The sequence below is a fragment of the Podarcis bocagei genome (assembly GCF_964188305.1).
Source record: "Podarcis bocagei genome assembly, chromosome: 3".
NCBI lineage: Eukaryota > Metazoa > Chordata > Lepidosauria > Squamata > Lacertidae > Podarcis > Podarcis bocagei.
In genome coordinates this window covers 71,247,242-71,273,209 of record NC_138127.1, presented here as the reverse complement: position 1 = coordinate 71,273,209, position 25,968 = coordinate 71,247,242, and the positions used below count along the sequence as shown (strand labels likewise).

The 25,968-nt window shown below is 43.6% G+C and overlaps 1 protein-coding gene across 2 annotated transcripts in view; it reads right to left on the bottom strand.

The window, feature by feature from the left end:
- SLC29A1 (solute carrier family 29 member 1 (Augustine blood group)) overlaps nt 1-25,968 on the bottom strand; it is an 81,043-nt gene that overhangs the window by 16,531 nt on the left and 38,544 nt on the right. Inside the window, exons 1-2 of one of the 2 annotated variants that reach the window (XM_081187282.1) lie at nt 13,297-13,462; nt 2,282-2,373 (exon numbers count right to left, since the gene is read on the bottom strand). In XM_081187282.1, the coding sequence (XP_081043408.1) occupies nt 2,282-2,307 (26 nt within the window). In that variant the 5' untranslated portion in view covers nt 2,308-2,373; nt 13,297-13,462. Of the gene's footprint in view, nt 1-2,281; nt 2,374-13,296; nt 13,463-25,968 lie in introns of those variants that run through there. The other variant, XM_081187283.1, reaches the window with a different exon arrangement.

Sequence of the window (25,968 nt, the reverse complement as noted above, 5' to 3'; positions counted from 1 at the left end):
CTATACTGTTGCAGCACCCAACAGGGCAATCGCATCTTGCTCCTTCCTCACCTGGAGAGTCCCACTATCCCGTGCCGGAACGCTAGTAACTAAAGGAGACCAATAGGCTGATCTGGGTTGACACCAACACAAAACAGTTGCACTCTGCAGTTGAGTGCTTGCTGCAGATTACATCACAACAGGAGGTTCATTCCACACAATCTAGGGTTCTTAGGGTTGCAGCACCTACCCCTTGGAACCCCCTCTACTTGCATGTTAAAAAGGTGCCATCTCTCTTGATTTTGAGAGCCTACTGAAAGACCTTCATCTTTCAACAAGATGTTTATATGTTGGTATCGAGGCTGCAGTGGTGGGAAACTGAGCAACCGTTTTTATAAACATGCCCTTCAGGCTATATATAGCCCCAGAGCCAGTAAGGGGCAACTTGTAGATTCTTATTAGAATCTCTTGAGTACAATATAAATCAGCCTTTCCCAGCCTCCAGATGCTTGGGACTACAACTCCCATCAGCCCTGGACACCATGGCCAATGGTCAGGGATCATGGGAGTCAAGTCCAAAACATCCAGAGGGCACAAGGCCAGGGAAGGTTCTATATAAATCCTGTCAAGATCCTTTGCTCTGCAAGTTCTCGCCAGACTCTGTGAGGTAACTTCAGTACTATTCTCATTTCATTCCTCCCCGTCCTTCAAACTTAATATGTGAGCTTGTTAGGGACATGGATCCATCTCGTATACAAATAATTCTCATCTCGAGACTTGGGATGGACCATCTGTAGCTCTAAACAAACAAATGAGTGTACGATGCAGCTACAGTTAAGAGTCCTGTTGATTTCGGCAAGATAAATTTAAGCATGTGTTTGCCTGGGCTAATGAATGAGTAAGTGTGCTTGACCAATTTTTTTTTTTAATTGAGTAAATATGTGATCTTCCAAAGCACTCAGGCACCAAGCATGGAAACACAGGAGGGGGGGTCCTTCTTTGCTATCTTTTATGACAGTCACAGAAGCGTTGAGTGGGAGAATACCTGCCCAGTCTCTTAGGATCATTCATACAACAATGCTCACACGTTCAGCAGAGGATAAAGTACTAGATTTGTGGCAAAGGAGGTTTTGGGTGGTGGCTAAAATGAGGCAAGGTACGTACAGCAAGGGGAATGGTGTAAAAATGTGATTTATTTTATGCATGGTCTCCTGGCAAGCAGCATTGCCATGGCTTCCATTTAGGAAGAAAGAGCACAGAGGCTTTGTTCAAGCTCTGGAATTGCTTTCTGTGGCTCATCCTAAGCTCGTGCCAGGAGCCCTCAGCGCTAAGCATGTTGCCTTATGTCAGAAAGTGAGAAGTTCGTGGTGAACAAAGCTAGGAAGAAAGAGATTCAGAAGCAGGCAAAAAGACAGAGCTCATTTTCTAAAAGGGACTGCCACAGCTTTCCCACTGCCAATTGATTCTGTTTGTTGTTGCTCCTGCCTCGGAACAAGGAAGTCTCTTAAGAGACATCAGTGCAGTCATCGGAACATAAATCCAGTCATCCAAAACACTCACACTACGTTTTCCATACAATAAGTCAGACAAAAGGTCCTGGGTTCAATTCAGGTCCAAGCAGGGCTGAGAAAGACTCTTGCCTGAAACTCTGGAGACCTGTTGCCAGTAAGTGTCAACAGTACTGAGTTAGATGGCTCCTTGGCTTGAATCTATATAAAAGCAGCTTCCTATTTCCATGTGGGGAAATGTGTCATGTGACATCAAAATCAAGGTGTAGGAAAAGAAGGGGCTGTTTCATACAGTGCTAGCAAAGCTGGTTCTGGGTTTTAGGGGGGTCTTTGTTAAAGTGCCCTAGTGCTTGGTTTATCATGGTCACTAGGTAAGTCTGCTAGGTAAGTATAAGACTTACCTAGTGACCATAGTAGGCAGCAGCCATGATCTGATGAGCAGGCAGCTCCGTCTGGATGTCTGCATCTTTAAAATTACTCACAATGCCCCTGAGATCGCATCAATCCAGGGTATTGTAGGACATTAAAGTCACGGTGACTCCCAGACCCAGTTGCATGGGCACAAACTGGACCACCAAAACCGTTATTTTTAAAGGTGGTCTAAAGTAGCTGTCAGCAGTGATCCCTGATAAGGTAGCAGGACTCCAGCAGCTGTGTGTTGTGCGTTAGTGGTGGGCCTGGTGCTAAATAAACACACGTGTGTGTGTGTGTGTGTGTGTGTGTGTGTGTGTGTGTTTGCATCTGCCCATATACGCAGACAGTTCCCTTTCTGTTCCACTGCGCCCCAACCATACCTGTCCTGAGGGCTGTTGCCTGTCATTTTGGCACTTTGCAGGTGTTTCTTGTGTGTAGCAAATTCTCACTGATTCACTTCACAGCTGGCCCCCTGGAGAGTCAAAAGAGAAGAAAAGGGTTAGTTACTGATTAATTTTGCTGCATTAGATTACTATGAATATATTATACATCTTGCACCATATATTGACAAGACCGCAGAGCTTCATTGAAAATATTTGGTTGTTCGTTATGCTCAAATAAAAGTAATAGATTTTTTTTAAAAGGAAAGAAAAAAACAGTTAATGAGAAGCCAGAACAATGGAGTCCAGTGAAATTGTTCATAGAATCCAAAGAAACTGAAAGGATCTAGAAACACTGGTGGTTCTAGACATCAGCACTGAAGCAGCTGAACAGAACAAGGATGCATGTGGATTTCTAGAATAGAATGTGCTGGCTTACAGACAAGCTTGTCCCTTTTTTTTAAAAAAAAAAAGTTTCTAGTCCTCAGGAACACAAATAGAAAATTTAATAGACAGTGCCCTTGTTGACCTCTCTAGAAAATACATGCAAAAATACATTTAGCAGTGGCATTTTAAAAAGGAAATCTTGCTTGTGAATACTGGGGAAATGCTCTCAGCAGGGATTTGTTGTGGATCCATCCCTTTAACTCTCACACAGGTCCATCTCATTACAAGATCTGGATGTAATCCTTGTGCCCTTTCAGAAGTTGCACACAACAGGTTACTACTGGGCTGTTACTGATTTGCCATAATTATATATTCCCCACTTCACTCCTAGCTCTCCCACCTTCCACACACAATGTTCTATTTGCCAAAGGCTGAGAACTGCATCAGTAATGGAAAAATGGGGATGAATACCGTCCAGAAATCTACACACAAATACAGCGATGGAAATCTGAGTAAGCAGAAACAACAGTGGAAAAGGCCAGAGGTAGAGCAGCCAACATAAAAGATCTTATGTGCTCAAGCGATCAAAAGACAACAAGTAGAAGTTGGCGGACAAAGTGAAGAGAAACCAACATCTGACGTGATAAGGACTAGGAGAGCAAACAAGACCATGTTGCTACACAGGCACAATCATAGCAATATGCAATATTTCTTGGATAGAGAGCAGATACAGTGGTTCCAATCTGATCCACACGTAAGTCTGAACTTGTGAGCCCTTTGCCCTCTCCCATTATTGCCCATAACTGCACGGCATCCACAGCCTGGGCACATCACAGCCTCCTTCCAAAGCCTTCCATACACAAGCATAATAGGATGCAAAGAAAGAGCATCACTCTGGGATACTTTATAAAGTTTTTGCTCCCTGCTCCTAACAAGATACGGCAATTTCCCATCGAACTTGATTTCCCCCTGGTTAAGTGCATTTGGGGATGGGGACTTATCATCTGCCTTATACCATGACATGGAGAAAGTGATCTTCAGATTAGATGCTACAAAATGAAATAACTTTTAATGGGAAGGTGCTACCCAAACATCATCTCTTTGAATTGGGATTTCACTCCTGTGTGCATGTGACATTTATTTATTTTAAAACACTTCCGTATCACTTAATACTTCAAGAAACTTTAACTGGGTACAGTCTGAAGAAATGAACAACATATCGTGAAATCGTTAAAACAAAAAGTCTTCCGCGTGGTTTGCCAACTTGTTCTTTTTATGCAGATTGAAGAGACAGATTCCTGCCTTGACAACATTTCTCGCTTTCCCACTAAAGCTTAGCATCTTTCATACATGAAACGAAGAGGTCAAAACCACAGCTCCTGTGGTGACTTAAGTACTGGCTACAGCAAATATGCAAATTCCAGTTGCATAAGAATGGAGCTTAGCTGGTTATATTTAAAAGCTGTTTGACATCTATTTGTGCCAGGTCCTGAGATTTCCCCCAAAAAACTCTCTAATTTGTCTTACTTGTCTGCACTGCACATACACTGAATCTCTGTGATTCTGCTAAAGCATGCACAATAAATAAATAAATACTTTTTACAGCATAATTAGTGTACAAATTGATTTACAGTCTTTATCCATCTCATTCTTATCACATTTATATGGCCCCATTTGACAAAGGGCACATAATCACTTCTCCCTTCCTTCTGCTGCAATACTTTCCCAGCCTTTCTTGGAATCAGAGGACACCAGAGTTTCCCCTTGGTCTTTTCTCTCCAAGGCTTGCAATAATGGCCTGTTATACCACTAGGTATTTCAAGACTATTGTTTTATTGCACCGTGAACATAGAGCTGTTACTCACATTGTTTGGGTAATCCAGATTTCCTCCCCACTGTAGCACTTATGTTGATGGGAAAATGCAATTTATCTGCAAAAAGCAGCTGCAGTTTGGAATACAGTAAGTTCAATTGTGCACGTGCCACAGGTACCTATTGGCTAGTGCCCATGACACCACTGGTTACAAAGACGTACTTCTATCCCCCCCACAAAAGATCTTTATTGAAACATAACATATATACATAATAACCAAAATTCCCAATGATTCCCTCACATAAAATATATCTAAATTACAACAGCTGCATAATTATACACTTAATTATAAAACCCACCACCCACCCTCTACTTCCCTCCACAGCAATTCAACTTCTTTATATTTCTTTCGACCTTTCCTTCCCCTTGCATTCTATAATAAATTATTTTTGTTAAATTCTGATTTTTCCTTCTTTCTTTATTGGTTTTTGTTATTGCTTGCATTTTTTATTCTAAGCCTATTAGCATGTCCTTTTTAGAACAATATTTTGACATATAATCTTTGAAATACTTCCACTCCATTCTTAACTTTTGATTTGATTGATATCTTATAATTGAAGTTAATTTTGCCAAATCTATATACTCAATTTACAAATCCACTCTTCCTTTGTTGGTGTGTCCTGAGATTTCCATTTAGTGGCAATCACTACCCTGGCAGCTGTTGTTGCATATAAAAAGACTGTTTTTTTCATATGTGGTATGTCTTTGCCCACCAACCCTAATAGATAAGCTTCGGGATTTTTTATCAAGGTTTTTTTTTAGCATTTTCTTAAGTTCCTCGTGTATTATTCCACAAAACTTCTTTATTTCCTTGCAACCTCATCACTTATGAATTATCATTCCAGGTTCTTCGTTACATTCTCTTTCTCTCTTACACTCTCTTTCTCTCCACAAAGCCCACAATATTTTTTTATATCTATCTGTACTGTTAACTACAGTATTACACACAAAAAGAGCAAGTAACTATCAATAAGGAACCATAAGGATAAAGGATGGTACAAATCACACAAATCCAAAACAGAACCATTCCCACAGGTGGCACACGCTCCACTGCAGTGCAGAGATATACCATAGTAGGATATCACCCCACTGGTGCCGAATTTGGGGCTGAAGCTGGACTTTCATTTTCAAGCGGAAGAAATGCCCTGGTCTCAGAATTGTAAAATGCTTTGAAAGCCCATAATCCTAAAGGGCATCATGCAAAAACACCAGGTTCCCTGGAAGCTGCAGGATTTTTTCTTCATGCTTTTAGCCAGGTGCAAGCAACATACATACCATGAATCACACCCAAGCCCTCAGGCACTTCTGTAAAAGGCAGAGATTGCTGCTATGATCCAGAGCGTCACAACCTTCATTTCAAAATACATTTCTAACCATGGTGGTTTCAAAGAGAAGTTTGAAACAGCATTGCATTTCAGGGAAAAGTAAAAGGGTACACAGAGATTTTTCCCTTCTCTTTTCTGGTAAAAGCTCACAATGATTTAAATTTTTTTTCCCCCAAAGACTCAAGTATTTTACATCTGAGTGTTAGCATTACAGGACAAGACAAGGCTCAGCACATGTGTTTCTGTCTATGAACTGCCATGGAAAACCATACTGTGAGAACCAAGTCCTCCAGACATCCAGCATCCCTGTGACAAGTCCAATCAGTGCAGCAGCTGAGAAATGTGCTGCCATGTTCATTACTACCCGGAAATTTCAGCTGGATCTGGGATGGGTCAGGCTATACTTATGCATGCAAAGGCAGCCCCAGACAATTGGGTTGCACTGTGTGGAATATAACAAACAATCCCCACCATATACCCCCACCCTCCAAGAAACATTCCATGCTCATACAATGTAAATAATAAAGTCAAAAAAAAGTTTGGATGTGGTTTAGAACCACTGGTTAGGTGTCTTTTACTCTCTTCTCTTAACAGATTGTCCTAAAGTGAGCCATGGGCGAAAAGGCAACACTGTCCTTTCTAATGTACTGGAAACAAGTATGCGCCATACAGTTTCAAATTCGTCTTTGTGTTCCTGAGTGCTCTTAAGATTATTTGCTACTCGATACTTCAGCTGGGGATCAATCTGCCCTCATAGCAACCTGGCCAACCTGTGAACACAACACTCCATGACCCTCACCAGGGTACCACTACTAACAAAGCTTCTCCTCTCTCTCTCTCTCTCTCTCTCTCTCTCTCTCTCTCTCCAACACAGTCCCTGCTTCCACCACAGAAAGAGGCTCTAGATACAAGTCCAAGAGCGAGGAGAAGCACAGCTTTCCTGCCTTGGAAACAAGAGAGAATTTAAGCCAGATGGAATGGAAACTGGCACTTACCGTGTCTCAATTTTGCTGAGCCTAGTCCTGTGTTGGGAGCTGTGTATTTGAAAGGAGTGGATAATGTGTTTTGCTTTCCACTGTTTTTGAGACTGACATGGGGCAAAGACCATGTCAGAATCATGGGCTGGATCTGACTTGCGGTCAGATCAGTGTCTGGCGCTACATCTGGTCTGTCGCTTGAGTCACGGCTTAAGTAAACACATAATGGGTAGGAGCAGCTGCGGCTGCCAACTCTGGGATTATGGTGGGGATGGAGGATGCTTGTCTCTGTCAGGAATGCTAAGTAGGTCTGCAGTATCTGCTGGGTCGAGCTAGTCTGTGTTTGTCACTAACACCCAACTCCCCTCTGCTCTCTTCTTATCAGGAAGGGCAGGAGTTGCATTTCATAGAATCATAGAACTGTAGAGTCGGAAGGGACACCAAAGGCCATCTAGTCCAACCCCCTGCAATGCAGAGCGGTGCTTTAGTTGAACGCATTCATGACAGATGGCCACCCAATCGCCAGTGAAGCAGAGTCCACCACCTCCCAAGGGAGTCCATTCCCCTCACTGTTAAACTGTTCTGTCAGAAAGTTCTTCCTCATGTTTAGCCGGAATCTCTTTCCTTGTAATTTGAAGCCATTGAATTGGGTCTACCCTCCAGAGCAGGAGAAAGCAAGCTTTCTCCATCTTCCATGTGACAGCCCTTTAGATATCTGAAGATGGCTATCATATCTCCCCTCAGTTTCCTCTTTTCCAGGCTAAACATAACCAGTTCCCTCAACCATTCCTCATAAGGCTTGGTTTCTAGCTCCTTGATCATCTTGGTCGCCCTCTGCATACTCTCCAGCTTGTCAACATCCTTCTTAAATTGTGACACCTAGAACTGGACACAGTATTCCAGGTGGGGTCTGACCAAAACAGACTAGAGTGGTACTATTACTTCCCTTGATTTGGACACTTGATTTCTGTTGATGCAGCCTAGAACAGCATTAGGTGGTTTTTTTGCTGCTACATCACACTGTTGATTCACGTTCAACTTGTGGTCTACTAAGACCCTATATCATTTTCACAGGTACTATGGGCAATCCAGGTGTCCCCCAACTTATATTTGTGCAGCTGGCTATTCCTGACTATGTGCAGAACATTTTGTTAGTTTTGGCCCAGTTCTCCAATCTGTTAAGGTCAAATTGAATCCTGATTCTCTTTTCTGCAGCATTCACTACTCCTCATCTGGCTTACATTTTACCAGCTTCTCTGCAATATTATGGGGGACTTTGTTAAAAGCCTTACTTGAATTTCAATTCCCTACTACAGGATGCCTGTTGTTCAGACACAGCAAAGTCCAGCACCTTCTCAGGAAGGCTTCATTATACACATCTACTCAGATTACCTATTTTACTTTCGCAGGTGCCCACAAAGCTATGAATGGGTGAAAACTCATGGACTGGAAAATACAAACTGAAACCTTCATCCATGCCAGGGACACAGTTCTGTGGGCATAAATCCAGAACCCTTTGGAAAGGATGTGCATGGGGGAAAAAGCCACAACGGACATGGCTCATCGTGGTCTTCCTGGATGCTTTCGCCACATGCCTCCAAATCCTTTCCAAAGAAAGCTGTGTTTTGTTTCTGAGAAATGAGGCAGTGCTAAACAACTAGGGGTGGAGTGGGTGGGAAGGTGCCCTGATGGTACAAACTTCCCTACCACAAGAGTAATTCAGCCATCCCAGACTAATGCAATCTTCCCTTGCACTACAAACTCCAATCAGCTGTGGCCAGCATGGTGGGGGGGGGGTTGTAGTCCAGAACATATGGATAGCACCAGCTTGGGGAACATGACCAGGGCAAAGTAAGTTAGGGCAACCTAAAATGTTTGGGCACTCCTACATGATAACCAAGTAATTTGATAAGGTTTATAACAACAAGCAAGCCTCTTGGGTATGGTCAGTCAGCAAACATAGTTCAGGTCAGCTTTCTTGCACAATTCTGCAGCCTAGAGCCAGTTGCTGGTACATGTGGAGGACGTTACAAATGTTCACAGCACTGTCACAGCAAAGTGTAATGGGGCGCTTCAAAGGTAATGGCAATGCGCCTTTAGGAAAATGGACTATCAAAAAATAAAAGAGGGCATTTTCCTTTCTGAAGGACAGTCCATACAGTATATCTTTCCTAGAACTGATTGTGTAATGTTATCACCTGGATATTTTTCAAAGTGCCACAAAGCTGTCCAGGTTTTCTCTTGACTAGGAAATTTGCCTCTTTTGAGGAAAGGGAGCCCCAGAAAGACAGAAAACACAATCCCAAGGAAGCTCAGAAGAAGCAGGGTTTGACAGCGACAAACTCCTCCTGGCATTTGTCCCCAACACCTGGCAATCTAATAGCCACTGATAGGCACAACTTTTGTGTGGGGGTGGTAGGGTGTGTGCATGCTACATTTGAAGGGTCTAAATATGCATATACTAACATGACTAACAAATCCCTGAAGGCAAACCTTCAGGAAAGAAAAGTGGCTTGGGGGTAAGGCAATTTTAAGTAGAGAAGCTTTTGTATGTGTCTCTACAGAATTAATTCTTTCCCCACCACCAATTTTTTGGCTCCAAACCCCTCCCCCATCCAATCCCCAGTGGGATTTCAGCTGTGTGTATACCCTATTACAGTGCTGTATTTCTAGAAAAATGAGGTGCCGGAACTCACAATGAACGCCTCCTTTCTTCACTTACAATGGCAATGGCGCCCTGAGAGGTGCCAGAAGTGAGTTCTGGTGAGTTCTGGCTGAAAAAAAGCCCAGCAAGGACAAATCTAGAATTCCACAAAGGCAAAAGCACTGGATACATGAGTAGTATTGAGTTAAAACATGGGTAGCAAGGAAAGCATTATATACCCCCCCCCACCTCTGCCTCTCTTTCTCTATCTCACCTTCCAGAAGCTACTTTTCAGGGACTCTTATGTCAACACTGGCATCATCCAGTAAAGGTAAAATGTAAAGGACCCCTGGATGGTTAAGTCTAGTCAAAGATGACTATGGGGTGTGGCGCTCATCTCGTTTTTCAGGCCGAGGGAGTCGGCATTTGTCCACAGACAGCTTTCCGGGTCATATGGCCAGCATGACTAAACCACTTCTGGTGCAATGGAACATTGTGACGGAAACCAGAGCACAAGGAAATGCCGTTTACCTTCCCACCACAGTGGTACCTATTTATCTACTTGCACTGGTGTGCTTTAGAACTGCTAGCTTGGCAGAAGCTGGGACAGAGCAACAGCTCACCCCGTTGCGCAGATTCAAACTGCCAACCTTCCGATCTGCAAGCCCAAGAAGTTCAGTGGTTTAGACCACAGCACCAACTGCGCCTCACCTGAGAGCAGCAAGCTAGCTTGGCGGGTGCAGGGCTGGTCATATGGGGCACACATAGTTCTGTTCTCCAACTCTTTGCAGCCACTCTGTGCCTTCCAGCACCTGCCACCTCATTCTGCCTAACGGCAGGGCCGGCCCTGCTACTTTTATTTACGAAAGCATCTATTGGAGGTTTACTCATCCATGTGTAACATGTAGCAAAACTTCAGTAGGACAGTGGAGGCGGGGGAACCAGAAATTAGAAAAAAGATTAGCATAGACGAAGGAATGGTTTAGCAGACTTGGCTGGCAAAATTAGATTCAGTCAACAGGGAAAGGTTTGCAAAAGAATGTGTTAAAAGGAGGAACTTAACTTGATGGAAGAGGGACGGGGGATGACTGCTCCAAGCAAGGGAAGGGACCAAAGGAGTTAGAGGGAACTAAACAGAGGGTACTGAGAGCAGGTGAGCTTTTTCCTATACTGATCTATGCTCAATGACTTACTTGTTCTCTGCAGCATTGCTGGTAAGAGAAGAGTGCCTAAGTAATATTTTCCTTGTTTCAACATTGCTTCCTTTCAATTTTTGCCCTTGTTCTGACATCGCCTCCAAATCAACACAACACTACTTTCTTTGGAATGAATTTAGGGATGTGGTAAAAGGAATCAGAATGGCAATATGAACTATATCCGTTTGCTGTGGCCAGTTTCCATGGATGTGCTTTCTAAAGAAAACCCACAAAACCCTGTAATTGTGCACAGCAGAGAAGTTCTAAATTTTATTCTACATTCTGAGAGTTAGAATTTGCTTTGTGATTCATATAGTATACTATAGTTTTATTTTATCTTATTTACTTATTGAAGTGGTCTTATACGACTATTACCATATCAAGGCAGTGCACGTTGATAAAACATAAAACATCATTAAAACCAGTACAAGATTATCACTACAGGATTTGGCTAAACGATGTGCTTTATGCAACTACATAGGCCTGTTGGCATAAAAAGCCTTCAAGAGATGCCTGAAGTCCAAAATAAGGATGCCTGCCAAATCTCTGCTGGAAGAGTGTTCCACAGCTTGGGTAGGACCAGTGATGCTAAATGCCCAACAAAGGACAACTAGCAGTGCTCCTTCCGAAGATCAAACTGTGATACAAGGGCTCAGGTGGTCTTTTAGGTATCCTGGGTCAAAGTTGTTCAAGGCTCAGTATATCCACACAACAGCCTTATATACCGGGTTTCGTAGCTTTAGGCTGCAATCCTATGCACACTTACCTGGTAGTAAGCGCACATGAGACCAATGAGACTTACCGTATATCTGAGCAGACATGCCTAGGATTGTGCTGTTAAGGCTAATTCTGCAGTTAACCTGCTAACAGGGAGGCCACATTTTGGGGGGACCCAGTACCATGCACACACACAGCGACTGCTGTTATTTCATTGTCAGCTCAGAGCAGATCAAGCAGATATTTAACTTGGGTCAATTATTTTTTGCTATTCAGCACTCCTTTACATTACTACACAGTACCCAGAATGTTTCACACATTCTGAATGGCAAATCCTTTGTTTGGAGTTCAAAAGGATGCCGAAATCTCTTCCCCCTTCCTTCCTTCCCCCTGTTTTTAAGCTGATAAGCTTTTCTCTGCTCCAGAGGTCAGGCACATCTTCCTCCTTTGATGTAAGCAGGGGACCACGAGATTGGAGTGTAACATCCCCCAGTTCCTTAGAATAAACACAGTAGGAGTGAAAAAAGGATGGACTGGGAGAACTTTACTCCAGGTGCACTGTAGTTTGTAAACAAACATAAATATTTTTCTATTTCACACTGAAGGCTGCCCACTCTCCCACATTTCATGAAAATCAGACTTGATCTGTGTGCACCACAAACTTCCCAATTTCCACATGCTCAAGGTTCAAAGAGACATAAGCATTCATCACTCTACCAAATGGCTGTATCAACATTTGTTTCTCATACTCCCCTGATGAAGACTGCTCCAGTTCAAAATGCATCCGGATTCACCTAACCACTATCTTATCTCACAGTTGCCACCTGGCCTTTTTGAAAAGCTGTGGTGCAAGGTCCCCAAAGGTTCGGATGTGCCTTGAGTTTTTCCCACCACCCAAAGAAGTATGAAGTTCCCTTCTGTTTGTCATTGTTTACCAGAAAAGGTGGTGAAATGGGATCAAATTGTAGGTGTCTTTAATAAGCACTGCTGTGCTCATCTTCCACCCTTACCCTCCTGCCCCCGTAGATGTTGAGATTGCAATACAAGGAGCTAAAGGCAAGAATACAAGTGCTGCAAAGCCCCAGTTTTCATCCAATAGCACTGCATTTGCTGGATCCAGTCTGGCTTTGACACCGGCCATAAGAGAATGAACAAAAGGGCAATAAGGATCAGGTCTTGGAAATAAAATCCAGGATGGGGTATTACGACTAGATGGTCCATACTACACTATCCAGGGTTAAATATGTTCATGTCAAAACCTGCAAAACCTACAAGAAAATATGGACCAGTTAGGACCTATCTTAATTTTTAAAAAGAAATGAATTTACATTGCAAACTCAATAGGGAAAACATTTGCCTCTTTGGGTTATGTACACACAGTGATGGCACTAGATAAAATAGAATTACCACACCTCCTGCCCCCATTAGGTTATATCTTTTGATGGCAGAACTGGGCTAGTTTGCATGACTAATTACCTCCAGGCCCATTTATAAACACTACTTGAGGATGCTGCCCTTGCTAGGTTGATCTTTTAGGAATCTAAATTTATTTCTCTATAATAATGTTGTAAACCTAAGGCTCGCTGGAGATTACGCTCCTCTAAAGGACAGCAAAGCCAAACTCTCAGTTATACACTCCCCACCCCCAAGGCAGCTTTCAAAGCAAAAACACAGTTAGGATTCCGCCCTGCAAATCCTCCAAAGGGCCCCATCGCAGCAAAATGCCAGACTCCCTTGGAACTGCACCAGCCAATGTGTTGCCAATATCCACAAGACTAATGGGCTGTTTGTGCCTTTCTCCCGAGCCTCTAGCATATATATACATGGACATCCATCACAGGGAATATCTGCACAGAGCAGCTCAGTGGCTGTAATTAATTACATCAGTAATGATACCTTCTCAGCATCCAAGCAAACCCTGGGGCCTCCACCCAGCAGAAGCAGCAGCCAAGTCCCCTGTCCTGCTTCTTTTCAGCATTATGGAAACAGACCAGTTGGCCAAATCGACACTTCAAGTTCCAGATCCTTCAGCTGGAAAGAATAGGCAGGTTTAGGCAAACATGCCCTTGCCCGCTACAAATCTTAAGGTAACGTTGAAAAGAGACTTACTTAGAGCAGAGGCTAGTTCACCAGTTCTATAAATCCTTTAACGCTCATGTGATAAAGAGTTCCAGTAGACTATCAGTGGTCCAGGAATGAGTCAAACACACGCACATGTGCAGTATCTAAGCCAAACCACCTGCTGATTAGCAGTTTGCCATCAGCAAGGGCCCCTTTCTAAGAAGGCAACCTAGTGAAAACAGCGATAAGGCTGGGTGTTACACAACATCTTTTCTACTGAGTTGCCAAGAGGAATCACCATGAGACTGAATGTAAGGATATTCACTCAAGCTTACTTAATGCAGATCAAGCTTGCTTATCGCAGATTAGGCACTCTTTAACCAGCTTGTAAAATGGATGGAATTGGTGTGTATGGGATTCCAAGCACTGCTGGTGAATGTAAGTATGCTAACAGGTAAAGGTGGAAGTAGCTATTCTGGGTTGACTAAGCTGCCATATACTAAATCTGGCCACTAGAGTTAGTCGGTGTCTTCCCAACCTGGATTTCCAGGTGGCAGCTGTGCTAACAGACATTCTTCTTTAAAATTGAGGAAGCCAGGGGTTAAATCTGAAGCTTTCTGCATGCAAATCTCATGTGTTCTACCAATGAACTATGCCCAGTCCCCTTGTATGGCGACTGCCCTCCACAACACTTCAGAACTTTAGAGAGTGTGCAAGAGAGGTTGATTTGAACTATGGCTGGCCAGAGGAGGACTAACAGCCCTCAAACTACAAAGTAAGCTTTCTGATGAAATTTATCAGTGCCCCTCTCTTTTATCTTTTTGCCACTCCCCCCACCTTTTGCTGACATTTAGGAGCTGGCAGAATAAATACAAAAACTGTTCACTTTTTCATTTCTTCTTTTATCAATTGCTTCCCTTTCCATTGGCATGCTGGGGTTTTTTTTAAGATCTCAAAGTATCTGAGTAATGCGACCGCAAAGGGGAAGGGGTGTTTAGGGCAGGGGTTAGGAACTTGCAGTCTAAGGGTGATATGAGGCCCCTGGCTAAATGTCATGTGGGTGGGGGGAACCAAGAGGGAGGATAAGGGGAAAGCTGGAAACTGAAATGCAAAGCAGCTTGCTGGGAGGGTGGAGAGAACAGAAAGAGAGAAAAGGGGCAGTGTTGCCCATTTTTGGCACTGGCCCCACCTGCTACCAGTTCCACCAGCATGCAGCCCCCAAAGGAATGCAGGCCTTGACCGGAAAAAAAAGCTTTGCCCTCCCTCACACATTAGGGAAAGGCTTCAGACATACAGACATCCCTGTTCCATCTGAGAGCCAGTGTGGTTCCATTCCTTCCATAAACCCATGGCAGAGCTTTAGTAAACGCTTTCTCTTTTTTAACAAAGGCTTCACACACACACTATACACTTAAAGCACATTGCTACCCACAAATTTCAAATTCAAAACTTTATTAGCAAAGCCAACAGGCCACAGCTGTACAAGAGTTAAAAGTAAGAATAGGGATAAAAGGAAGAAAAGAACAGGCAAAAGGAGGTCCGTCGGGTGAACAGGTCTGTCACTCAGATGGTGGCCCTCAATTTCGCAGCTCTCTCGATGTACCTCGCGACCTTCTCTGTTATCTGACTATCCGTATCAGATAATAGAAAATACAGTGTAATGTCTGGTGAACGGCCGGGGTTGGAGAGAATGAGTGGAGTAATAATCTCATTCCTTAGGTCTTTATAAAGGGGGCAAGTAAGAAGGACGTGGGACACTGTTTCCGTGTTACCATCTCCACATGGGCCGAGTCGTTTTTCAAATGGAGTCTTTTGGTAACGACCTTCGAGTACAGCAGAGGGAAGAACATCCCATCTAGCCAATGTAAAGGCACGTCTGTATTTTGGGATGGTTAGTTTAGACAAATATGAAGCTGGAGAATCAAAATGAGAAGGGGGAAAATAGGTATACCATGGGCACAGTTTCTTTAAGATAGTCAGGTTGTTTTGTCGTTCAATGTCTTTCAGGCGCTGGCCTATTAGACTCTTTGCTTTAATGAGGCCCATTGATAGTAGGGACTGTGAGTGCAGACCGCATGTAAGGAGTTTTTGCTGCACAGTTTTAAACCACTTGCTTTTGTGAGGGTCTTGCATTACTAGCGGCAGTAGACCAGGAGGATTCAGATTAAGACGAAGCCAATAATTAAATGTTCTCTGCCAGGTCCGAGTTTCCACAGATGGAAGGCAGGCCTCGAGTCGTAATGCTGCGTTTGGAACACAGGAGGGGACACCGAGTATCTGCCTTAGAAATTTGGACTGGACAGTTTCGAGACTGGAGCAATGGATCCCCGTCCAGATTTGCGCCCCGTACAGTAACTGCGCCAGAGGTTTTGCTTGAAAAACTTCAAGGGCTGCTGGGATGTATCTGCCCCCCTTCGTATAGAAGAAGCGGGACAGCATCTTGATGCTTTGAGCAGCTTTTTCTTTGGCACATTTTCATTGCTACCCACAGATAATCTTGGGAACAGTAGTCTCCCCCCCCCCCACAGAGCTAGCACCCTTAGCAAACTAAGGTAAAGGGACCCCTGACCATTAGGTCCAGTCGTGACTGATTCTGGTGTTGCAGCGCTCATCTCGCTTTATTGGCTGAGGGAGCCGGTGTGCAGCTTCTGGGTCATGTGGCCAGCATGACTAAGCTGCTTCTGGCAAACCAGAGCAGCACACGGAAATGCCATTTACCTTCCCGCCGGAGCGGTACCTATTTATCTACTTGCACTTTGACGTGCTTTCGAACTGCTAGGTTGGCAGGAGCAGGGACCGAGCAACGGGAGCTCACCCCATCGCAGGGATTCAAACCGCCGACCTTCTGATCGGCAAGTCCTAGGCTCTGTGGTTTAACCCACAGCGCCACCCGCGTCCCAATAAACAAACTACAATTAGCAAACTACGGTTCCCAAAATTCTTTGAGGAAGGCAGCCATATGTCTTAAATGTGTTAAGCAAGCACAGCACTTTACAAATTAAAGCTGCAATACTAAACACAAGCAATCTAGAAGCGAACTACACTGAAATCAATGTGTCTTAAATTCTCAAGCAAAAATATACTTAGGACCTGGCTATAAACGTTTTATTAAAATGATAATACAGAAGAAGCCATGACTCCTCCCAATTCCATTTCACCAACAACCCTGACCTAAGTTCCCCCTTCCTTGGCCTGAATCGCCCCAATTCCTGCCAAAATATTCCAAAATACTGCAAAAATATTTTGCTCAAGGAAAAAGAAGTTCAAAGTTCATTCTGAACACAGATACTGCTTTCCTTGGGGAGAATTTGATTCTAATTTAAGTACGTCATAGATACAGTCCAAGCCTACTGCTGAAATCCGAACACACAAAACACCCTCTTTCAACTCCAGGGAGAAATAGAGAGTCTATGTCTTGCTGTGTTGAAAAGTTAAGACAGACTTGCTGTGTGTTGTCAAACCACTGCTTGGCTCCAAGGCACTGAGAAGTGTGTTAAAAGTATGTTTTGCAGAATCGTGAAAATAGTAAAAAAAAGCATGTTAAACCACTGGGGTAAGCCAATGTGGTGCCTTCCAGATGTTAGTCTACAACTCCCATCATCCCTGACAGCTGGTATCCTTGCAGAAGCAAGTAAGCATTGGACTCCAACAACACCTGGAGGGCACCACATTGGCTGCCCTTGTTATAACCAATATCATCAGGCTGGAAAGACGATGCCAACAGGGATGATTTTAACTAACTATGCTCCTAGGAATGGCAGTAACATTTCCATCTCCCCCAGAGCAGTGAATTAAGTTTGCAAATGGAAGTTGTAAGGCTCCCTTGGCTCAGCTTGAGGACATTTTCCCAGGGTCAGTCTCAGGCTCTGATGGCTGTGTGCTAATCAAAGAATAAAAGCAAACAAGACCCCTTTTGTCCCAAGGGTGGAGGAGAGGAAGGAACTTGATGGAGACCCAGGTTGGGGACTTGCCCCTAGTTCACAGAGCTTCCCATTGCAGCAAAGGATGCTCTTTGAGGCAAAGTAAGGCCATGAGGTTGGTCACATGGGAAAGTTATTCTGCACTCACAATGCAGTAGCATAGGTAGCCATGGGCAGGGGCGGGAGCGGTCTATAGGATGGCACAGGGGTCTGTCTTATGTTCCCTGCTGTGCGTCAGGGGTTTTGTTTCTGGGCGGCAGGGGAGCTTTCTCAACAACTTTGATTTCCCATAAAAAGCTCAACAACTTTGGTCTGCCCCAGGCGCCGGCAGGGGTTGCTACGCCGCTGCAGAATGTTTCCTCTTAGGTAGGAATAACCAGCTGCAATGCAGAGTGCAGTGATTAATTGGTGAGACACCTTTTCAGGTATCCTGGTCCCAAGCTGTATATGTCTTTATACACCAGTATCAGTACCTTGAACTTAGCCAGGAAGCTAGGCAAGCTTGCTGAAGTACTTGCTACAGGATGGTCGCAGATCAATGGATTAAATCGCTAGGCAAGCCAAGTCAAAGGGTTTCAGCTTGGAAATAGTGGTCAAGGCGCATTGGTGAATGAGATGCATAAACCTTCCTTAGAACAGCAAGACAATGAGCAAACAATGATGGAGGGGGAGGTTACCACAAGAATGGAAGAGAATTACTCCCTATGGGCAAAATTGGGAAATGACACAATGGCAGAAAAGTAGGATTTCCTATTCCCATGAAGATTCTATATAGGAAGCAGCAATAAAATAATAATAAAGTATTCTTCATAATAAAGTATCCTGATTGTGGGAAACTTTGAGGAATGTTAATAACATGAAAAGCAAGCAGCTCCCCTGTGAATTGAGCCCCCCGCCCCCTATCTCAGCTGCAAAGAGTGCTATGAACTTGGCCCTTTAAATCATGGCCATGTAGAATGATAGGCACCCAGAGCACTTTTGTTAAAAAGCCATGATGAAGGTGCCCTGCTGTGAATGGTGCATGCATTCCACTGCTCATGTGTACCTGTTTGCAAGAGATGGACTGAGTCAGGTTAGGTAGGTTTTAGTAGCAGCAAGGGTTGATTCCTGAATTTGTAGAGGTAGGAGATAACGTGCCAAGAGAGAAATAACTTTTAGCTGTGACTTACAAAGTAACACTTTGCAAAAAAAGAAAGGGGGAAAAAGGAACAAGCTTGCCACAGAATGACCAGCAAAATGGCAGTTCGCTTAAGTACCCCAATATTATCTCACCGGTGCAGTCCTGCATCCAATTATCAAATAATAATAATAATAATAATAATAATAATAATAATAATAATAATAATAATAATTATTATTATTATTTATTTGCACCCTGCCCATCTGGCTGGGTTTCCCCAGCCACTCTGGGCGGCTTCCAACAAAGATTAAAAATGCATTAAAATATCAGACATTAAAAACTTCCCTAAACAGGACTGCCTTCAGGTGTCTTCTAAATGTCTGGGAGTTGTTTATGTCTTTGACATCTGATGGGAGGGCGTTCCACAGAGCAGGTGCCACTACCGAGAAGGCCTTCTGCCTGCCTCCCTGTAACCTCACTTCTCGCAGTGAGGGAACCACCAGAAGGCCCTCGGTGCTGGACCTCAATGTCCGGGCAGAATGATGGGGGTGGAGATGCAACTTCAGGTATACTGGGCTGAGGCCGTTTAGGGTTTTAAAGGTCAGCACCAACACTTTAAATTGTGCTCAGAAACGTGCTGGGAGCCAATGTAGGTCTTTCAGTAACAAACATACTGGCAAAAGCAAGCATTTAATCAATCCAGTGGTGGCGCAGTGTGTAGGGAGGTGCTAATCCCAGATAGTGGAGGCAGTTTTGCTTTATTTGCCCTGCCCTTCCTCCAATGAGATCTCTCATTTTATCCTCACAACAAGGTTCGGCTGTGTCAGCTAAGGCCACCAAAGGCCCCCTTTGAGCTACGTGGGGAATGAGATATGAACTCAGGCCTTCCAATCCAAGCCCAACACTTTATTCACTGCATCAGGCTGGCTTTTCCAGTGCTACTACCTCCCAGAAAGGAAGACAGTGCACCAGCTTCTAACCTGCAGCTACATCTTAACCCTTGCATGTCAACAGCTCTTTAAAAAGAAAACATAAGGAACTGCATGACCACTGACAAGCAAATTTAGAGTGACTGTGGTTGCTCTTTGGCTGCTCCTCTGAAGGGATGATGGAATAATGGCCAAACAGTGATGAATCACACATAAATAGCCATGAGTCACACATTAACAGTAATAAATCAAACTAAGTTTGTAAACATTTTAAGAGCGTTGCAGAAGGTGAGCTAAGAGAGGCATTACTCCCCATAGTGCTCACACAGGGTTTTTTTTGTGTGGTTGAGTTCAATTATTGCTTCTGGTCAAATGGATTTTGCAGGCTTTTGAAACAATACCAAAAAAATGCCTAACCTGTTTGCCAGAAACCAAAGTGGGAAGATAGTAAACAACACAGTGGTCCTTCTAGCAAACAGATTTCGACTCTCAAAAATCCTATTGTCTGTCTCCAGCCCAACAGCATAATCCTACCCATGTTTACTCATTCAGTGGGGCTTACTTCAAGGAATGTGGGTATGCAAGTGAAGCCTAAGCCTCCAACAATTTATTATTCTTTTTTCCTTTTCCATATCTGCAAGTTCCATGGATCCCAAGCAAGTATTTAGACCATGTGCAATATAGTGCCATTGCAGATGGTGACATACTGTATAAGGAATAATTCAATCTTCTGTTGGCCATTTCAGTTTGTCATATGGAATGATTGCCCCTGCCATGTGCAAGTGGAAGTCTTTGTGTGGGCTTCTGTTGATGGTACTCATTAGTTGAATTCCACCCACAGGTAATTCATAGTAATCATTTCAGGTAGAACAAAGCAGCTTGGGCAATTCTCATTCTCTGAATCCGGATTTACTACAGCCACCATGTTGGCAGCGAAGAGTTCTTTGTACCATCCTGTGGCTCTCCTTCAAAGTCACCTATTATCTTACTCATTATCATTGCAATCAGAATGTGTAGCAATCATGGTGATGCAGGTACGCTCTTGCAAAATTCTACAGTTTGCAGAGTATGAGATACTTGGTCTTGCACGAGTGGAGTGATACATGCATTCTGCTCTTTTACTTCCAACACAACTGTGAAGCTGGTTCAGTCTCAGCCCACAAGAGCATGATTGGAGGACTTGTGTGTGCATGCAATATAGCACAAAATTATTCTGAATGTCTGGTGCACAGAAACTTTGGCGGCAAGAGACCTGCCTCATATAGACACAGCACTCATCCATTTTTACAAAGGCACAGCTTCCCACTGAGCTATTTTCAGTTGCCATCTGCTCCCTTTCATCTATATTTCGGAGACATCTGCCCTTCTCTTATTCAGCCTAGGGGCCAATGCAAGACTTACAGCATTGCAGCTGGTCCCAATTTAGAGGGAGTGTGGTTGAAGCCAAAACGCAGGACAAAACGTTCTACGTGCTAAAATACCATCACTTCCACCAATTAAAAGTAAAATACCAAGGCAGAGCTGTTTGTGGCCATGATTGACACTGAATTTGACCAATAATTATTCTTGGAGGAATGCCAGCCAACATAATGGCTGGGATTCATGGCTTTTCTCCCCACCTCATTCACGACACACACAGGACTAAAATACCGGGTCTATTTCAGGCTGAGCAACCCACCATCCATTCACACGGCACTAAACTAGCAGCCAAAACCTTAAGAGGGGATGGAACAGATGCAAAACTAAAAGATTAGTTTTCTTAGCAGCGTTCATCCTAATGCCAAGTCCATGGATGAACATATCAATTATCAAAGTGAGGGGGGAAGGCATAGGATCAAGTATGGACACCCCTGAGAGAGGGATGCAAAAACACTGCCAAAAATCTGGCAGAAACCCACATTGGCTCCCAGCACCATCATCAACGGAACGGAAAAGGATGCAGCATGCCACAAGTCTGCAGAATGCCTTTCAAATTCAGGCTAGAAAACTGAAACAAGCCATTTGTTGCAAGGGTAGCAAACCTATAACCCTCCATATCTCCATGTCCCATTAGCCCCAGTCAGCATGGTTAATGGTCAAGAGATTTTGCGAGCTGGAATCCAGTAAAATCTGGAAGGTCACAGGTTTCCCGTTCTTGCCCTCTCCAGGTCTGAAAAAGACTTAAAGGCTTTTTCATCCAACTCCTACCCACTAGTACCCCAGATATCAACATATGCAATTGGGTGAAGCAAATAGTGGAAGTGACTCAAGAGTGAGCCAGGCTATATATTGCACAGATTCTTTTCTTCCGCCTATTGTCTTGGGCACCAGATAATTATTCCAAACTTTCCTCAAAGCAGGCCATCCACCCTCCAGTTCAAGAATATGCTTGAATGTTTATGCATTAGGGGGGGCTGAAGAAGAGCCTGCTGTGTCCTGTCTAATTTATAGCTCCCTGGAACAGACAAAGCATTTTGCTTTGTTTAGGCAACAGATAAATTTAGTGGACTGGATTCTATCTTGGCAAAAGCTTTTTTCAGCAACAGAGGAGAGACCTCCAGGGAAGGCTGATTTACAGAATGGTTTAAATAATGACTAGCGCCACTGCTGCAAGTCAGACAAAAATATCATTACTGTCATCCTGAGACCTGAAAACTATCATCTTTCTTACTCCACCCAAACTAAGTTCTGTTATTTGCACATAACACAAAATACAAACTGAGGGACCAGATCCTGCAGCAAACCAAGATATCAACCCCACTCAACCAGTACTGCTATAGGGCCTAATAATGTCAGCCACAACACCAAAATTAATCGAACCTGATCATCTTCCAATACAGTATATGCTATCATCTGCCAGTAATACCTATCTATATTCTATGTATAAGACAAACAATTCAGTCACAACACAAAAGAGTAAGTGGGTACCAATATGACATAAAAAGCAGATGTATTTCAAAATCACTATGAGACCATCAACTGAACTGCTGTCATTTCAATGGAAAGAAGGAAGTTCATAGAGGAATTAGCATGAAATTGCTAAATGAACACTTATAAAGTTACGTTCTATCACACGTGGCCTGAATCAAAACAATGGGTTTCCCTGTATGGGAGTTAAGTAGCTGAACAATGCCAGAAAGTTTGTGTTATCATTAGAATCATAGAATCATAGAATCATAGAGTTGGAAGAGACCACAAGGGCCATCGAGTCCAACCCCCTGCCAAGCAGGAAACACCATCAGAGCACTCCTGACATATGGTTGTCAAGCCTCTGCTTAAAGACCTCCAAAGTAGGAGACTCCACCACACTCCTTGGCAGCAAATTCCACTGTCGAACAGCTCTTACTGTCAGGAAGTTCTTCCTAATGTTTAGGTGGAATCTTCTTTCTTGTAGTTTGGATCCATTGCTCCGTGTCCGCTTCTCTGGAGCAGCAGAAAACAACCTTTCTCCCTCCTCTATGTGACATCCTTTTATATATTTGAACATGGCTATCATATCACCCCTTAACCTCCTCTTCTCCAGGCTAAACATGCCCAGCTCCCTTAGCCGTTCCTCATAAGGCATCGTTTCCAGGCCTTTGACCATTTTGGTTGCCCTCCTCTGGACACGTTCCAGTTTGTCAGTGTCCTTCTTGAATTGTGGTGCCCAGAACTGGACACAGTACTCCAGGTGAGGTCTGACCAGAGCAGAATACAGTGGCACTATTACTTCCCTTGATCTAGATGCTATACTCCTATTGATGCAGCCCAGAATTGCATTGGCTTTTTTAGCTGCCGCGTCACACTGTTGGCTCATGTCAAGTTTGTGGTCAACCAAGACTCCTAGATCCTTTTCACATGTACTGCTCTCAAGCCAGGTGTCACCCATCTTGTATTTGTGCCTCTCATTTTTTTTGCCCAAGTGCAATACTTTACATTTCTCCCTGTTAAAATTCATCTTGTTTGTTTTGGCCCAGTTCTCTAATCTGTCAAGGTCGTTTTGAAGTGTGATCCTGTCCTCTGGGGTGTTAGCCACCCCTCCCAGTTTGGTGTCATCTGCAAATTTGATTAGGATGCCCTTGAGTCCATCATCCAAGTCGTTGATAAAGATGTTGAATAAGACCGGGCCCAAGACAGAACTCTGTGGCACCCCACTAGTCACTCTTCTCCAGGATGAAGAGGAACCATTGATGAGCACTCTTTGGGTTCGGTCAGTCAGCCAGTTACAAATCCACTGAGTCGTAGCATAGTCAAGACCGCATTTTACCAGTTTCTTTACAAGAATATCATGGGGCACCTTGTCAAATGCCTTGCTGAAATCAAGGTAGGCTACATCCACTGCATTCCCTTCATCTACCAGGCTTGTAATTCTGTCAAAAAACGAGATCAGGTTAGTCTGACATGACTTATTTTTCAGAAATCCATGCTGACTATTGGTGATCACAGCATTCCTTTCTAGGTGCGCACAGACTGTTTGCTTAATGATCTGCTCCAGAATCTTCCCTGGTATTGATGTCAGACTGACTGGGCAGTAATTATTTGGGTCCTCTCTTTTCCCCTTTTTGAAAATAGGGACAACATTTGCCCTCCTCCAGTCTGCCGGGACTTCGCCTGTTCTCCAGGAATTCTCAAAGATGACTGCCAGTGGTTCTGAGATCACATCTGCCAGTTCTTTTAGTACTCTTGGATGCAGTTCATCTGGCCCTGGAGACTTGAATACATCTAAACTAGCCAAGTATTCTTGTACTATCTCCTTAGTTATTCTGGGCTGTGTTTCCTTTGCTGAATCATTTGCTCCAAATTCTTCATTAATACGGCTTTGTACACAATTATCAGAGTTCATATTTCTTGCATTTCCTTTTCCTGGCCTCAGCCCAGTATACCTGAAGGCGCGTCTCCACACCCATTGTTCAGCCCGGACATTGAGGTCCAGCACCAAGGGCCTTCTGGTAGTTCCCTCACTGTGAGAAGTGAGATTACAGGGAAGCAGGCAGGGGGCCTTCTCGGTAGTGGCACCTGCCCTGTAGAACGCCCTCCCACCAGATGTCAAGGAAATAAACAACTATCTGACTTTTAGAAGACATCTGAAAGCAGCCCTGTTTATAGAAGTTTTTAATGTTTGAAGTTTTATTCTGTTTTATTCTTTATTTATTCAGATGTGTGGGGTATTAATAAAATAATAATAATAATAATAATAATAATAATAATAATAATAATAATAATAATAATTTGACCTCGCTGCTAATGTCTCCATGCCACACATGTGAATAGAATATATGCACACACACACACGCACACCTACCAATTTAAGATAACATTCCATGCATCCAATGAAGTAGACTCTAGTCCATGAAATCTTATGTCATAAAACAGCCTTCAGGTGTCACAAGGCAACTCTTCAGAAGCAGGAATTGACACAGAACACACCACCAGTTAAGATGACCAGGCTGGATTTTGTTTGGTGGTAGCCTAAGCAGGGCATAAGCAAACAAGACACCTGACCAGAACAGGGAGGGAGGTGAGGAGCTAGGAAGAGATAGCCTAAGGTCAAGAAGTAATGTGTTAAGCTTCTGGCTTATCATTCCTTTGTTATGCAGATTATGGGCTAAATGGTCATCTGATGGTTAGGAGATGGTTGGGAATTTAACTACTATTTGAAAGACAGCACCAGCAAGAACATCCCAGATAACAGGAAGTCGTAGTCAATGTGGAGGCTCAACTTCTAAGTGGCATGGAGTATTACTATCATATTACACTCATGGGCATCCGTCTGTCCTGGGAGACAACGGAGGAGTGAACCTTTGGGGGGTGGGGGGTGAGGTCAAGCTGTTGGAAGGTTGCAGCACCTGCTGTGGCTGTAGAGACGGATACAGGAGAGACATGTTTTGTTGCAGCTGGGGCAGATGAAGGCATCTGGTTGTGCTGCTGCAGATGCACCAGGGTGTTTCTTCTCTCTGCACTGCTACTGAAAAATTGCACTGACTGCCAGTTAGCTACTGAACTGATTTTAAGGTATTGGTGTGCAAAGCCCTACACAGCTTGGGGCCAGGATACCTAGAAGGCTGCCTCATAACCTACATCCCCAACTAATCACTGAATTCTGCAGGAGAGGGCATCCTGCAGATACCATGAGGTCCTTTCTTTACAGTGTCAGAATCAGGCCTAAATTCCTTCCCATTGCATGTCAGACAGGCGCCATCTGCTGAATTTTCAGCACTTGCTAAAGACATTTGTCTTTCAATGAGCCTTCTAAAATCTTTATCCCAGTTGGAATGTGTCTTGGATTTGAATTGATTCCATGTATGTGCTTTTGTTGTTTTAAACTGTTTTTATATTTTTGTTTTATACGTGTTATTACGGTATATTGCAAATCGCTTTGGGATGCCTCATGGGAAATGATTCCTAAACAAAATGATTAATAAATAATTTGATCATTCGTGCATGTATTGTTTCACACCGCCGGAATGAGTGACTTAGAAGGATATCTTCATATAAAATGTACAATTCCATAGAACAATTAAAATGGGGGGAAAGGTAGGAAGATTAGAGTGTCTCTTGGCCCCACGCTCCTGAGTGGACC